At 41.6% G+C, this 14,502-nt stretch overlaps 1 protein-coding gene across 2 annotated transcripts in view; it reads left to right on the plus strand.

Annotated features, from left to right (window-relative positions):
• The window catches only part of GAN (gigaxonin), a 75,070-nt gene extending 61,184 nt beyond the window's left edge, over positions 1-13,886 (plus strand). For both annotated transcript variants that reach the window (XM_007994178.3, XM_073015597.1), the window contains exons 10-11: positions 304-413; positions 500-13,886. In XM_007994178.3, coding sequence (XP_007992369.1) covers positions 304-413; positions 500-681 — 292 coding nt within the window. In that variant the 3' untranslated portion in view covers positions 682-13,886. The remainder of the gene's footprint in view (positions 1-303; positions 414-499) is intronic.
• The last annotated feature ends 616 nt before the right edge of the window (positions 13,887-14,502 follow it).

Here is a 14,502-nt window from a genome sequence, read left to right on the forward strand (position 1 = left end):
AGAAATGAATGACAGGTGTAAACAACAGCATGGATGAATCTCAGAAACCTTGTGCTGAGCAGAAGCAGGTTGGAAAGCACATGCTGTTTATGACTCAATACATGCTTCATTCTAGCACAGACAAAACTCCTATCTGTAGCAACTGGCAGCATGTCGGCGATTACCTGGCAGTGGAACATGGGGTCGAGATTGGCGCAGTGCCTGATACTGCTGATGACTCACCAAGTTTGCTGTGTCAGTCTTCCGAGACGTTGTTGTCATCCTTTTGATTTCTTTAATTTTGTGCATCGGCTTTGTTTTCAGGTGGATCTATCTTAACGACCAGAATTTATGCATCCCCGCCAGTTCCTCTTTTGTTTATGGAGCTGTACCTATAGGAGCCAGTATTTATGTTATTGGAGATCTTGATACAGGTAAGAGTATTATGGTGATTTTCTTGGAACTGTTTCCTGGTGATTCTGGGTACGTTTTCTCACCCTTGCTTATTTCCGTGGCTTAGGTACCAATTATGACTACGTGCGTGAGTTTAAAAGAAGCACAGGAACCTGGCACCACACTAAACCACTCCTTCCATCCGACCTTCGCCGCACAGGGTGTGCAGCCTTACGCATTGCGAATTGCAAGCTTTTCCGCCTGCAGCTTCAGCAAGGCTTATTCCGTATTCGTGTTCATTCCCCGTGAGGAGGAAGCAGAGCAGAGAGCGAGATCCTGACCCAAGGGCACCATAACCTAGCTACGAAGGGAGAGCAGAGATGGCAGCTGAACTCACTCTGTGCTGGGCTTTGGTATGGTAACTCTTTGGTGGCTTTATGATGCTTACAAACTTGAGCTTCAGCTCTTGTTTGGGCGAACACGTAACTGTTGAAGAACTACCTGGGAGGAGTGAGTTCCTCCAGTTAGATGCAGCTGTAGACAATGGAGGCTAGTAAATATCAAAAGGAAAAGGGAGTGGGAATTGGTATCATGTAAAATATCAAAGTTAAAATACTAAGGTGCATTTTCCCTGAAGGGAACTCATGTCTGACTGCTGTGTTCAAATACGTAGCTTTGGTAACAAACAAAATCCATATATGCAAATCAACATATCCAAACATGCCAAGACTGCTTTTCCACTGCACTTGGAAGGATATATTATGCCTAACCCTGCCCAACAAATTAAGGTTTGTGCCTACAATGTTAGATCGGACCGTATGCCAGTTAGTCTCCATTTATTCCTAGTACTCTGTCCTAAGAATCTTTTTAAAGCTATATCATAATGAATTGAAATGAAGAGAAAATTGCTCTTTTATAACTTTATCTTAGTAATGTAAAGCTTCAGTAAATTGATGAGTCAGGTTGCAGCCCTCATGTGAACTGAAAGAAGTTGCTCACTTCTGTGTTGACTTAGATCAAGACACGTCACGCATCCTTTCTGGGGTAGTACCTGTGGAGCTGGGAAGGGTCTCCTGCAGTGCCATTCTGCCTTCTCAATGAACAAAACCATTTTCTAAGTATGAGGATATTAGTGAGTAGGAGATTTTATAAAAGAAAGACCTGAGTCAGACAAATAATAAAGGTCTGCTATGGCTAAAAAAACACAAAAAAGCTATCCAGACAAAATATATAGGGATCAAAAACTTTTTCACATAACCTGTCTGAAAGCACACAAAGTCTTGTTTACTACTGTTTAGGGTTTGAAAGCTTGTCTTAGAATGCGAATCTGTGTTAAGAATCTAGTCTTTGTAATAGAAGTTTCCCAGTGGCATTCGCTAGTGAGAGTTTTAGATAAATTGTGTTACGAGTAAAGTTTGGCTGGTAGAATAAACTACCTCAACTTAATTTCATTCTGTTCATAGTAGAGCAAATTAATCTTTTCCTCCTTCCCTCCTTTCCTATCTCTCAGTCCCACCTCAACTCACTTTACCCCACTTCTCATTGGGGGAAAAACGTCTTTTGTTCGTGGAACGTATCTTGTAAGATATTTTGTTTTCCACTTGAATTACACCACCCTAGTGTGAAATCGGGGACTTCAAAGTGCTTGATTACTTCCTAAATTAAATTTTATGCAATGTCAAATTTCTAATCAATTTAATATACAGTACTTCATTTTTAATTGTTTTCTACAGCTTTTTTTTTCCTCTTGGAATATGGCTGTAAGAAGCAGCATTTTGTCTTATTAACACATGTATAAAGGTATCCTTTGGTTGTAAATCGAGAACAGGAATTTCTTCCAGAAACTTCCTATATGGAACGTTTGTATGCAGTTAACATGCATATGAAAAACATGACTTATGTTCTCCCACCCATAGACATGAAAAAGGGTGACCTAACTGTGATTTTTTTTCTTATACCTGCCGGAAGTCAGTACAATGCTACAAAAGTTGCTGAAAGATGCTATGCCTGTGGGGTTCTAGAGAGTGTTGAGTGTGGTACATTAACTCTCCATTTTAACCAGAAGATACCTGGTTAGAGAAGGTGTAAGGTTTTTATCTTATGTACCAGAGGCACCAAGCCAGGTGTGCCGCAGAGTCATGTAATTCAATAATGTTTAATATGTCAGTCAAAACCAAGTTCAGAATTGTTTTGTGTACCAGTCAGCTGTTGTCTGCACATTTTCCTAGTGACACTGTAGTGACACTGTGGAGATCTTTTAATGAAAGCAAACTATGTGGCCTCTGCAAAGAAAGGAAGATTTTTCTTTTTTACAACTAGACATTAGTTTTAGAGGAAGCAAATAGCTGAAAAACTAAATTTGCTTTGGTGAAATATCCTGTACAGAACAGTACCTTGGCATTCAGCAGCTGCAATTGGGGAACATTAAAACAGTAACTGACATGCAGTTAAAGCCACGATCGTCAGCAATTCTCTTTTTTTAATTTCTGACATTTAAAGTTTTTTTTCCAGTCTACGCCAGGCCTCTCCAAGGAGACAGTTCATTATTTAGGAGTGAATGTGTTCCTCTTGCAATATTATCAGTACCTGCATGACTTGGTAAATTCATTTTATAAAAATAGTGTTGAGTTTTTTTTTTAATTTCGGTTCATTGACACTGCAACTGCAGAAATTAGATCATGTTTTATAAAATAAATTTGCCACATAATATGGGATGCAATAACCAACAAAAGCTGCTAAGTGCCAAACTGTCACTTTACTCTATATCAGCATTCACATACTGTGTTGAAGTAAAGAGTTGTATTTAATTTTACTATGCTCCAAAATTAATCATGACTTTTTTGTGAATTATAGTTATTTCAGTATTGTAAAATAAATTTTGACTCATTTCATGCAGGTTTGTGTTTTAACATTCCACTTATGCCTTGAAACATCATTTCTTGATAACTTTTTGATACTTCTTTCTTGATAAGTCACTTTTACCAGGTGTGTGTTGGGATTGGTGGCTCAGGATAGGTCTTAAATTTTACATACAAATATCTTTGGGGGAAGTGCAATTTATTTTCGGAAGGAAAGTTGTCTCAGGTTAGAATAAGTGAATATTTAAAGAATCTCTCCTAGGCTGCAGTCTAAAATAGGTAGTTTCTTTGTTTAACACATCCAAATTTAGATTTTTCAAAGATTTAAGTGTTTAATTTAAAGTGTTTTTTGTTTTGTTTTTGATAGTGCTTATATCCTGTGAGAAGAAAAAGTGTGAGAGATGAGTGAGTGAGTGTGCGTGTGTGTGCGTGATGCTATTTGACCTGATAAATGTATTGGTATGTGTTTACTTTTTGAATTGTAGTTCTAAACTACATATATTACTGTCTCCTGGTGCTTCAGATAAATTCTTGAGCCTGTTGACCTTCAGTTTATACTACGGTGTCAAACTCATATTGAGTGTAAATATTGAAATATTTATAGTTTATAATAAGTTTTACTTGGTGTTCGCATTTCTCTTCTTTAGAAGGATCAAAAACAGTGTTTACCAACTCGTAGTTGGTATACTGTCAAGATTTGGCTAAGAAATTTCTAAATACATTGTTTAGCTTAATATTTCATTGCTGTAAGGAATTGATAGCTAACCGTAGGCTTTTTTCAAACTGTATAACAACCAAAAAAGAGCACTTGGGGGTATGTTGGATGTTGTTTGTAAACACTTTGTTATATTGCACTACCACTTTAATGATGATACTTTCTTCATTGATGGTTTGGAAGTGTCATTTTTATAATTTATGAGTTGGGGGGATTCCCTAGTCAATGTATAGGAAATACATTCTTTGTACAAACATGGTAAAGAGAGGACTGTCTTTGCTATGGTACCTAAGCTACTCATGGGTAGTTAAGTTTCATTTCTAGAGAAATGTCTTAGCTACTGTGGCCCATTAGAGTTCCATTTGGTACATTCCTACCTCAGTGTACCAAACCAGGGATTCCAAAAACCTTCCAAGGAATTCTAGAAACACCGCAGTATTCCCTTCCAGAATGTTGGCATTCATGATTCAAGAGGCCTCCCGTGGTCAGATGAAGACCTTTGGTTAAATGGGGGAAGAGTGAGGTGGCGCTTTGACTGTTTCAATTTAAAGATGCCGGAACCCCGTGAAAAACACCTGGTGGAAGGGAAAGGTGAGGCGGCGCTTTTCCACTGGCGGCTTACTGAGCACTGGAGTCCAGGAAGTCAGTGAGAAGAGACCAGCTGAGTGTAGCAAAACCCACCTGGGGTCCGCCAACACCTGTCTAATGAGCACCCACTAGAAACTGTGCTTGCCGTCCTGGGAGCTGAACAGTGAGACAGATGTCACACCACCCTCCCACTCAAGGTCATAAACCCACTATAGGATGGGCAAGGGCCCTGTCTTTGTCATCTGCCAATTTCAGTGCCTGCACAGAGAAGGTAGTCAGTAAACATTTGACAAATAAATAGAAGATTCTTGTGATCAAAGTAATGTTCTTCTGTTGAAAAGGGCACTCCAAGAGTGACTGATTTACTGGGTTTTCAGTAAATCAATGAAATGGATGGGCCAGCCTCCTAAACGGAGCGGAAACTAGGATAGCATAAACAATGCCAAGTGCCTGACATACATGATGTACAGTCCTGTGATGTCCGTGTGTTCTGCAGGTTTTTGAGACCCTCTGTAGACTCAGCACAGCTTGTAATGTTGATCATGTTTAATATTGGGCTTTATTGACTTCTTTTTATGTGGGTCTCAAAATCTTTCCAGGACATACCCCTTTGATCCTCACACCTCTGGGACAGGCACGGCACTCTCCCCATTGTACCAGGGTAATCTTGGAGGCCTGATAAATACGGCTTCATTTCTCACTTTAGGGAGGAGCAAGAACCACAAGCAAAAGCCAGGTCTTCGGATTATCAGCTTACCAGTCAGCCAGCGAGGCTAGAACGTGATTTTTCTAGGCATACAAGTATTTTTAATAATAGGATAATCATTTTTAGTATTAATACAATTTAAGCTCCCCAACATGTCCTTTGCTGGTTGCACAGGCATGAGCTGAAAGATCTTTGATTTTCTTTGTTAGCTAGCTGTAGGAAGGTTAAGAATTTACTAAGGGCATAAGAACAGAAGAAAATGTGTTTGAAAGAGAAACTTTTTTATTTCAAAGAGCTTCATGTATATTTCCCTCTCTTATTCCTTGTAATTAGTAAGGGAAAATAAACTATGTCTTAGAATGTTGAGGAAAATATATTGCTAGCTTTTAATAATTCTTGAAATACTCTTTCCTCTTTCTGTAGTTTTGTAGAAATTACAGAGATTTATAGTGTTAGGATGAGAAGGGACCCATTTGCCCATATTCGAGAACATGAACTTGGATTGGGTCTGTCGTGCCTGCTGGCAGTGAAGGCTCAGTGGTATTGACTGCTAGGCATTTCCTATATTTTTTGCAAGTTAGCTGGTAAAACTTGCTAAGGTTTTGTGTTTTTCAGAAGTAATCCTATTATTATTTCCATTTTAAACATAGTTCAATATTGTCTCATTATAATAGTTCCATTTATGTGACATCTAAGGAATTAAGTCATACTTCCAAATGGTTTGGTCTAATGCATACAGTTTAGGAAAGTTTGTTCTTTTTTATTTATTTTTAATTTCTTTTAGAAACAGGGTTTTGCTCTGTTGCCCGGGCTGATCTCAAACTCCTGGCCTCAGACGTGGAGACCCAGCTGGGACTACAGGCATGAGCCGCCACGCTCAGTAGAAAGTTTGTTCTTTTTTAGTTCTGTCATTGAAATTCTCTAAGTGAGTGGATTTTTAAACTCCTTCCCTTTCTCATGAAATTAAACATCTAATAAATAAAACTGCATTATATAATTATTTAGTCAGAAATGTCTGTTGCCCCCTCTTTTTTTTTTTTTCTGAGATGGAGTCTCGCTCTGTCGCCCAGGCTGGAGTGCAATGGCGAGATCTCGGCTCACTGCAGCCTCCGCCTCCTGGGTTCAAGCAGTTGTCCTGCCTCAGCCTCCCCAGTACCTGGGATTATAGGTGCTTATCACCACGCTTGGCGAATTTTTTGTATTTTTAATAGAGATGGGGTTTCACCATGTTAGCCAGGATGGTCTCGATCTCCTAAACCGCATGATCCGCCTGCCTCAGCCTCCCAAAATGCTGGATTACAGGTGTGAGCCACCTCGCCCAGCCTTTTTTTTTTTTTTTTTTTTTTTTTGAGATGAGATTAAAACTAATTCTTTTAAAGTCACTACTCAACTGAAGTTTGGCCTGATTATAAATGTTGATATTAATTTCTTCCTGGGTCAACAAAGTTGTTGAGCTTCCTTCCCTGCAGACATTGAAAGAAAACCAGAAATTGTACATTCGTCATTTGAATTAGAGAAGGAACAGGTGGAAAAGAATGGCAACCCACAGAGTCCGCGGGACCCACTGCCTTAAGATAAAGTGAACAGTTAGACACTGAATAGGATCCACGTAAATGAGCAGCCATTTCAAATCATTCACATCCCAAACGTAGGTTCTTCTGTCTTCTGGTTGGTGAATTATATTTATTAGGATCTTATTTTTAGCATTTCAGTACAAATAGTAGGTTTGGGTACCTTATTTTTACTGTTTTTACTCATCAGTTACGAATAAGGCATACCTTAGAACCTTGGGTTAAATTTTTTCAAGTTATACCAGTGAACTTGGTTTAAATACAACTGTAGTAACTTGCTTTATCATGTTTCCTGTTTAATTGGATGAATTACATGCACTCATTCACTTGTTCTTTGTGTTTATAGGAAAAACTCTGTTCTCAGCTACCTCATTATGTCGTGTTGTGCTTGATCCCCTGCCAACTTAGAAGAATTCAACACATTCTGTTCTTTAACAAAAGCTTGGAAGCAGGCAGTCAGTGGCCTTGAGGAATACAATTCTCTAAGGCCTCTTTTCCATTTTACTACTTAAAAAAAAAAAAAAAAAAAAAGGCACTTACAACCAGGAGGAACAATAATTCTCCTAGAGTTGCTGCAAAATGATTACTTGAAACTCAACTTGAACTTTAAAGAGTCTTTAAAAGGCTGTGTTTTCATAATGCAGAAAAGTAGTATATTTAAACGCCACTGCTGTGTAAAACAGAGGGCTCGATTTCCATTCTTGTTAGCATCAGACAAGAAAATGTGTCCATCTGTCATCTCACCCAGTATTTGGGATTTGGGTGCTTGAGGATACTGTTTTTTTCGTTTTCTATAAGGTGCTATTACTTCCCAAAAATCTTTAATTTTGATGAAAATCTGCTCATTGCTAAGTTCCTCCTCACTCAAAGTGTTCCCTAAGTGCAGAGTTGAGGTTGGCAGAACTATATAGAGTTGGATGATACTTAAAATCATGAATGATGTGATTTGTTCCATGTGTCCGTGGAACATCCCTCAACTTCCTCCGGTATGCGCCGTCTGCACTCCGCACGTGGTGGCCTCCATCCTCCCTACTGTCTGTCAGCTTGCCTGGTCCCCAAGTCAGGAGGAAGGAACTGAGGAGGCTCACCAGTGGTAGGCAAGACTCCTCCTCCCGGGAGATCTTGTAATGCCCAGTTTCAGGGCACAGTCGTACACAGCCCTACTTAAATGGAGGACTTCAGTGATGCCGTGGCCGAAAGAGTTATGCCCATTTCTAAAAGCCTGGCATACTTGGTATATTTTACCTGGTGCTTAAGTTGTACCACGTATAGCCAAGTTTAACTGTCCTTAAGCATTAATAAGATTTAATTTTTATGCTTGTGCTTTTCAGAGTAAAGGGCTTGCTTTCAATAGTAGAATGGCAAAACTTCTCCTCCAGTGACAATCTGTTAGCACCCTGTTGACTTAGCTCAGGGCATGAGACTGACTTAGCTCAGGACATGAGACATTTCCTGGAAGTGATTTCCATTAGAACAAAGGCTTATTCCTTCAACTTAAACCCCAGACTTTGTTATTTTAATTATTTTCAGGCAATCATCTTTATATACTTTCCTTGCAAACCCAGTGGTTGAGATCATAGGCCTTGGTGTCAGGTGCATCTGGGGTTGGGGGCTTCTGCCACACTTATTGCTCTGTGACTTGAGAAGCTCTTTAACCCCAAGGCTGTATTTCTTATGCAGAAGAAGAATAGCAGAAGGATTTACCTCTGTGGGTCGTTGCGAGGATTAACTGGGTGATGACTGTAAGCACTTGGGAGAGCGCCTGGCATGCAGTGACCGCTGTTGCTGCCACCATGATTATGTCACCTCTCAACATGGGGTGGTAGGAGGCCCTGTGGGTGAGGCCAAGGCTGCCTGCACTGAGTGTCCCGGGCCTTATAGCTTTCTGCATTCTCGCATCTGCTGCCACATGATATACAAGTAAACGTATTATATGCTTGTGTTCATAAAATACTTTCTTTTTTTTTTTTTTTTTTTTTTGAAACAGAGTCTCGCTCTGTTACCCAGGCTGGAGTGCAGTGGCGTGATCTCCCAAGTTCAAGGGATCCTCCTGCCTCCGCCTCCCGAGTAGCTGGGACTACAGGTGCGCACCACTATGCCCAGCTGATTTTTTGTATTTTTTTAACAGATGTGTTTTCACCGTGTTGCCCAGGCTGGTCTCGAGCTCCTGAGCTCAGGCAGTCTGCCTGCCCCAGCCTCCCAAAGTGCTGGGATTACAGGTGTGAGCTTCCAGCCAGAAAATGATTTACTTTCTAGACCCGTACCACCTCTCTCCTACATCTCTCATACTTAAATTCAAGACAATTCTAGATAGCTGAAACAGCCCAAAATACATGTTTAGAATACATAGAGTTATAAATAACCCTTGTTTAGAATATGCCCAGTGAAATTCTCCAGTAATACTTAAAACTCTTTACTAAAGTTGAATTTTTCTTTTTTTCATTGATATAGCAAAGGTAGTAATCTATATTGGTCAAAGAAATTAGATATTTCCTATGTCTCTGTTTTAGATCAGTAGACCTAAACTATGCTTTCTTAACTTGGATGTTACATGAAATTTAAAAACAAATATGTGTTACAAGTACTTGTGTGTATGTGCATGTGTGTTTGTGCAAGTGTCTGTGTGTGTGGAACTTTGGTACCTTTGCATAAAGAAGGTTATTTAACAAAGTCGTACAACAAGTGAACTACTTAATCATTCTATCATATCATACGCATCTTTTCCTGGTTAGGTTATGAGACTGGCAGAGGTGGGAGTATATGATGTGCTCAGCTTGTCTCGATTTCAATAAGACATTTGATAAAGTCATTCTTGATCTCTGAATATGAAAAGGAAGTAGAACAGCCGGGCGCGGTGGCTCACGCGTATAATCTCAGCACTTTGGGAGGCCGAGGCGGGCAGATCACCTGAGGTCAGGAGTTTGAGACCAGCCTGACCCACATGGAGATTAGCCAGGCATGATGGCACATGCCTGTAATCCCAGCTACTTGGGAGACTGAGGCAGGATAATCTCTTGAACCCAGAGGTGGAGGTTGCGGTGAACCAAGATGGTGCCGTTGCACTCCAGCCTTGGCAACAAGGGCAAAACTCCATCTCAAAAGAAAAAAAAAGAAAAGGAAGTAGAACTAGGATTTAACAAGGGACCAAAAAGTCGGTTGAATAGCCATATTCAGACAGTATTGGTAAGAACGGATCTTTGGCAAGATCACTTAAGGTGAGCTACTCTAGCAGCATCCTGTTTGACATTTCTATCCATAACTTGTATAAAAATATAGAAGGCAAAGAAGAGTGCTGGGCGAGACGTGTTGGGTGTTAGATCTGCAATACTCGTCACAGTCTAATGGCTAAATGTAAAGTCTTATGTCTTGGTTCAAGAAAGAACATTGCTATATGAAATTTCAGGAAAACGTTTTGGTGGGGTGGGTGGGATATTGAGCATTTGAACGTGAGCCAGCTGTTTCTCCTGCCCTAGGGGAGGTTGGTGCGGCGACCTTCCCACTGTCCAGATCGGTAGCCTTGCTGACGGGGCACGTCGTCACCAAGGGACCTGATTGTTGTCATGGTTTTGTCTTGTCCTCCTCTCTGGTGAAAATCTACTGCAGTTTTACTCTCGGCTCCGGAGGAGAGGGCACTAGCCTCTGCCTGTTTGTCCTGGCCCCTCTTGCCTTCTAAAAGATCTGCTCAGGCCGGGTGCAGTGGCTCACGCCTGTAATCCCAGCACTTTGGGAGGCAAAGGCAGGTGGATCTCTTGATGTAGGAGTTCGAGACTAGCCTGGCCAACAAGGTGAAACCCTGTCTCTACTAAGAATACAAAAATTAGCTGAGTGTGGTGGTGGACCCCTGTAATCCCAGCTACTCGGGAGGTTGAGGGAGGAGAATCACTTGACCCCAGGAGGTGGAGGTTGTAGTAAGCCAGGAATGTGCCACTCCACTCCAGCCTGAGCGACAGAGGGGGTCTCTGTCTCACAAAAATAAAAAATTAAAAAAAAAAAAATTAAAAAAAAGATCTGCTCAGAAATAGGGGAAACACGGGATTGTGATCATAAGAGGTTTATAGGCTGAGGTACAAGCCACGTCTTCAGAGCTTGCCGGCTGTGTCTTCTCCCCGTTTCCTTCACTGGTGAATGAGCTTTCGTTCGAACCAGCGTTGGTTTTTCTCTCCATGTTCCACTGTGGCTCCCCACAGACCCTGCTGGGTGGGATCTCTGAGAAAACAGGCACTTGGCAGTCGGCGCATCTTTCTCTGCCGGCTTAGGGATTGCCGTCAAGGTGGAGGAAGGGTACTTTGGCCGTGTTTGGAGTCGTTGCTTTTACTCAGTCTTCTTGGGATAGCTTTCCCACCCTGCCCTCTGCTCCTCTGTCCCAACCCTCTTCCGTCCTGCTTTTTTAACTGCTTGAGTTATGTAACCAAAATAAAAAGGAAAAGAAAGGTGTGGTTGGGGCGGGTTGCGGGAGGTGAGAAGAATAGCTCTTCTGGTTCCTCGGACCACACAATGCCCAAAGCAGAAGCCTCAGAGATCCCTAAGCAGACCTTCATACTAGCACTTTCCACAACCAGCTGGCCCTGGCTGTGAGAGTCAGATCTGTCCCCAAGGCTCCAGGTCAGAACTCAGGCCCAGGGCCTCTCCCTTCGGAGGCACCACTAAGGACACATCCCAGCCCCTTAGGCACCTGTAGGCTAGAATGACACCTTCCAGGCCGGCCCCAGAGGCCCTCAGGGCTCCCCTCCAAGCTGGGAGAGCAGGCAGGCAGAGGCCGCACTCACTACCTCAGCACCCTGCGCAACCCCGCGCTCCCAGACGTGCTCTACCCGGGTGGCCTCTTATGTGACAGGCCCTCTGCCACATCCGTTCGCAGAGCCGTGTGGGGAGCCTCCGTGTGGGTTCTCCTCCGTCCCTTTCCAGCTCGCATTCACCAGAGCGGAGCGCGGCCCTTGTTTCCTTCTCTCCTCTTCAGCTCTGACTTTAAAACACACTGTGTTCCAAATCGTGGATGGGATCGGAAACTAGAACTGCTTATTTACAAGAGAGACCACCTTTTCATACTTTTTTTAAAAGAAATTTGTGCTTCAAAAGAAACTTCAGAAAATAAATGTATTGTTAGTCTAGCATGTGCTCATTGAAATTGACTTACGTTTTATTTTAAAAAACCATGTAGGATCTGGTACATGGGGCAGGCAAAAGGATATCATCAGCTTAAGAAATAAAGAAGTAAGCCTTCCATTTGTGTGGGTGATAACATCTTTTTCCTAGATCGTACCTCAAAATTCAAGCTCTCCATGAAAACAAAGATAATCTGAATAAAAATTTTATGTTGGGAGATCTATCAAGTGGCCTTTAGTTAAGAAAAGCACAGGCTATTTATTAGCACAACTTGCTTAATTAAATAATTCGTGGCTTTTTCTGCCATTGGGGTTCTTTTCGTTTTGAATTCAGCTTTTGTTCAGTTCCTCTATCTTGGACCTCTTCAGTTCGCCGGCGACATAATGGTGATACCCCTTTGTTTTTTGTGTCGTACCTTTTGTGAATTGTGACAACCATCCAGTCATCACTGTGGCTTCAGCAGAGGTTTTGAACAACCTTTGCAGCCACTGTTGGGGTGTGTAGCAGCAGCCTGGAAGTGATCAGCAGAGCTGACAAAAGCACCCCTCGCTCTGCCCGCCTCCGCACAGTCCCGTCCTCATCAGAAACGGTATCGCAGATGCTCCTCAGGTAGGCGCGGGCAGACTCCCTGGTGTGTTACTAGTGACGGTGATGTCTGTACCGATCTGTGAGTGAGGTCCATTCATGACACGCTAGAAGTGTGTACATTGTTTCATTTTCCATCACGGGTGTGGGTCTTCTGCCATGAAAGAGAACCGTCAAGGAAATTCTGAAGACAAGATTCGTAAATTCGATTTGACCCTCCCGAATTCAGGGCTGCTGTTTGCAGTGGTCCCTGGCCCAGCAGGTAGCCGGCATGGCTCCTGTTGGCTCATGCCAGTGTTGTGCTGGACCCTCGAATATGTGACTGTCACCTTTGTCCAAGACTGGTTTTAGCAGTTGTGATTTGTCATTTTGATGCTTTGAATACTATAAGGAAAATGCCATGAATACCATATAAATACCACACCAAAACTCATCTTGTTCAACACAAACCTGTTGGACATATCTGTGTTTTCCGACATGGGACCTGCAGAATAGTATTTCCTTTAAATCCTGCAACTTGATTATCTAGTAGAATTCCAAATATTCTACTTAGACACATATTCAGTTAAGATTATATTGTGTGTGATATTATCCTATCTTTAATAAAGTCCTACTCCTGAAAAACAGGGATTTGCAATGAAAATAATAGCTAAATGGAAGGCAGGTTTAGAAAGTTCAAAATATTGGAAGTGCTAGAAGGCTGCGACTTGTAATATTGTACTCCCCGTTCAGTAGGATAGTAGAGAAGTTGTGCTAAGTTGATTTCATTGAAATGTCACGTCTCACATCCTGTGGTCCAAAGGTATTAGTTTGTTTTGTGGAATAATTTTCTATTCACTTGCTGGTAAGAAATTTAGCAGTCAGAAGTAATTTTTAATTAATAACCTTTCTTTTAAAAAGTTGCTTTATGGTTTACAAGTAATACTGATGCAAAAAGCATTTGTTAACCTAACTTAAGTGGCACGCACTTTGTTTCCATGCTTCAGTATATTGTGGGGTTGGTCCCTTCTCGTGAACCCAGGACCTGTGCTTGGGGAACGTTTTGCCATCATGCTGTTCTCTTGTACCAAGGATCAGTGGAAGTGTTTTATCTTTTTTATGTAGTTTGTATTGACTGGATTTTATAACTGTAAGAAAACAGAAAGAGTGTTGTATTTTGATCTGAAATTTGTGTATATGCTAAACTAATTTTGTTTTATGTATTGGAAGTTCATTTAAAAACTTGAAATATTTTCTAGAAGGGTACCACACAAAATGAATCATCTTTAAGCTGTTTAATTAAGCTAATAAAATAATTCGATGGGGAAGGCATTCTAATTGTTTCTGATTTTTAGAGTGGTTCCTGCTAAATCAGCATTATCAATACAGCTTGATTTGATTTAAGAATGAAACGTTGTCGTTTCAGTCATTTACACGGTGTGGGTGTCAGCTCCTATCCCTGGCTTGTGATGTTAGATCCGTCCCTTGGCAGCCACAGCCCAGTCACTGCCTGAGCCTCCTCCATCGCTGACTGCCTGGGCCTCTCCACCGCCATCAGCGTAAATCTCCTTGCTGTCTTCCCTGGAAAATAGTTGCAAATTGGCTTTCCTCAGAAGAGAGAGAGAAAAGAGATTTCAGAGGACTAGAGGACCTTGATATTAAGGGCTTAGTAATGTGAGGCAGAATTCCATCTGCAGAAAGCAGAATTCTCTGTAGTTCCCTCTTCCTGCACTGTCCAGAGACAATAAACCTACAAAGATTGGTAGTACTTAAAAAAAGATAATTCAAATACAGATCTCCACTGAAGGCAAGGGGTAAAGAGCTTAGCAACTCTGCCGTAACGTCCAGGTTAGGTAAGGACAGGCAAGTGCACAGGCCGCCTGCAGACTCCCCCTGAAATCACATGAAAAGAGGCAGTATGTTCATCTTTGGTCCCACAGCATGGCAGAGCGTCGGTGCGGCAGGTGGGTTTAAATTTTTTTCCACCTTTCATAACAAGGTCATGTGGTCCAGTGGCCTGTAGCC

This window comes from Chlorocebus sabaeus, chromosome 5, assembly GCF_047675955.1.
Source record: "Chlorocebus sabaeus isolate Y175 chromosome 5, mChlSab1.0.hap1, whole genome shotgun sequence".
NCBI lineage: Eukaryota > Metazoa > Chordata > Mammalia > Primates > Cercopithecidae > Chlorocebus > Chlorocebus sabaeus.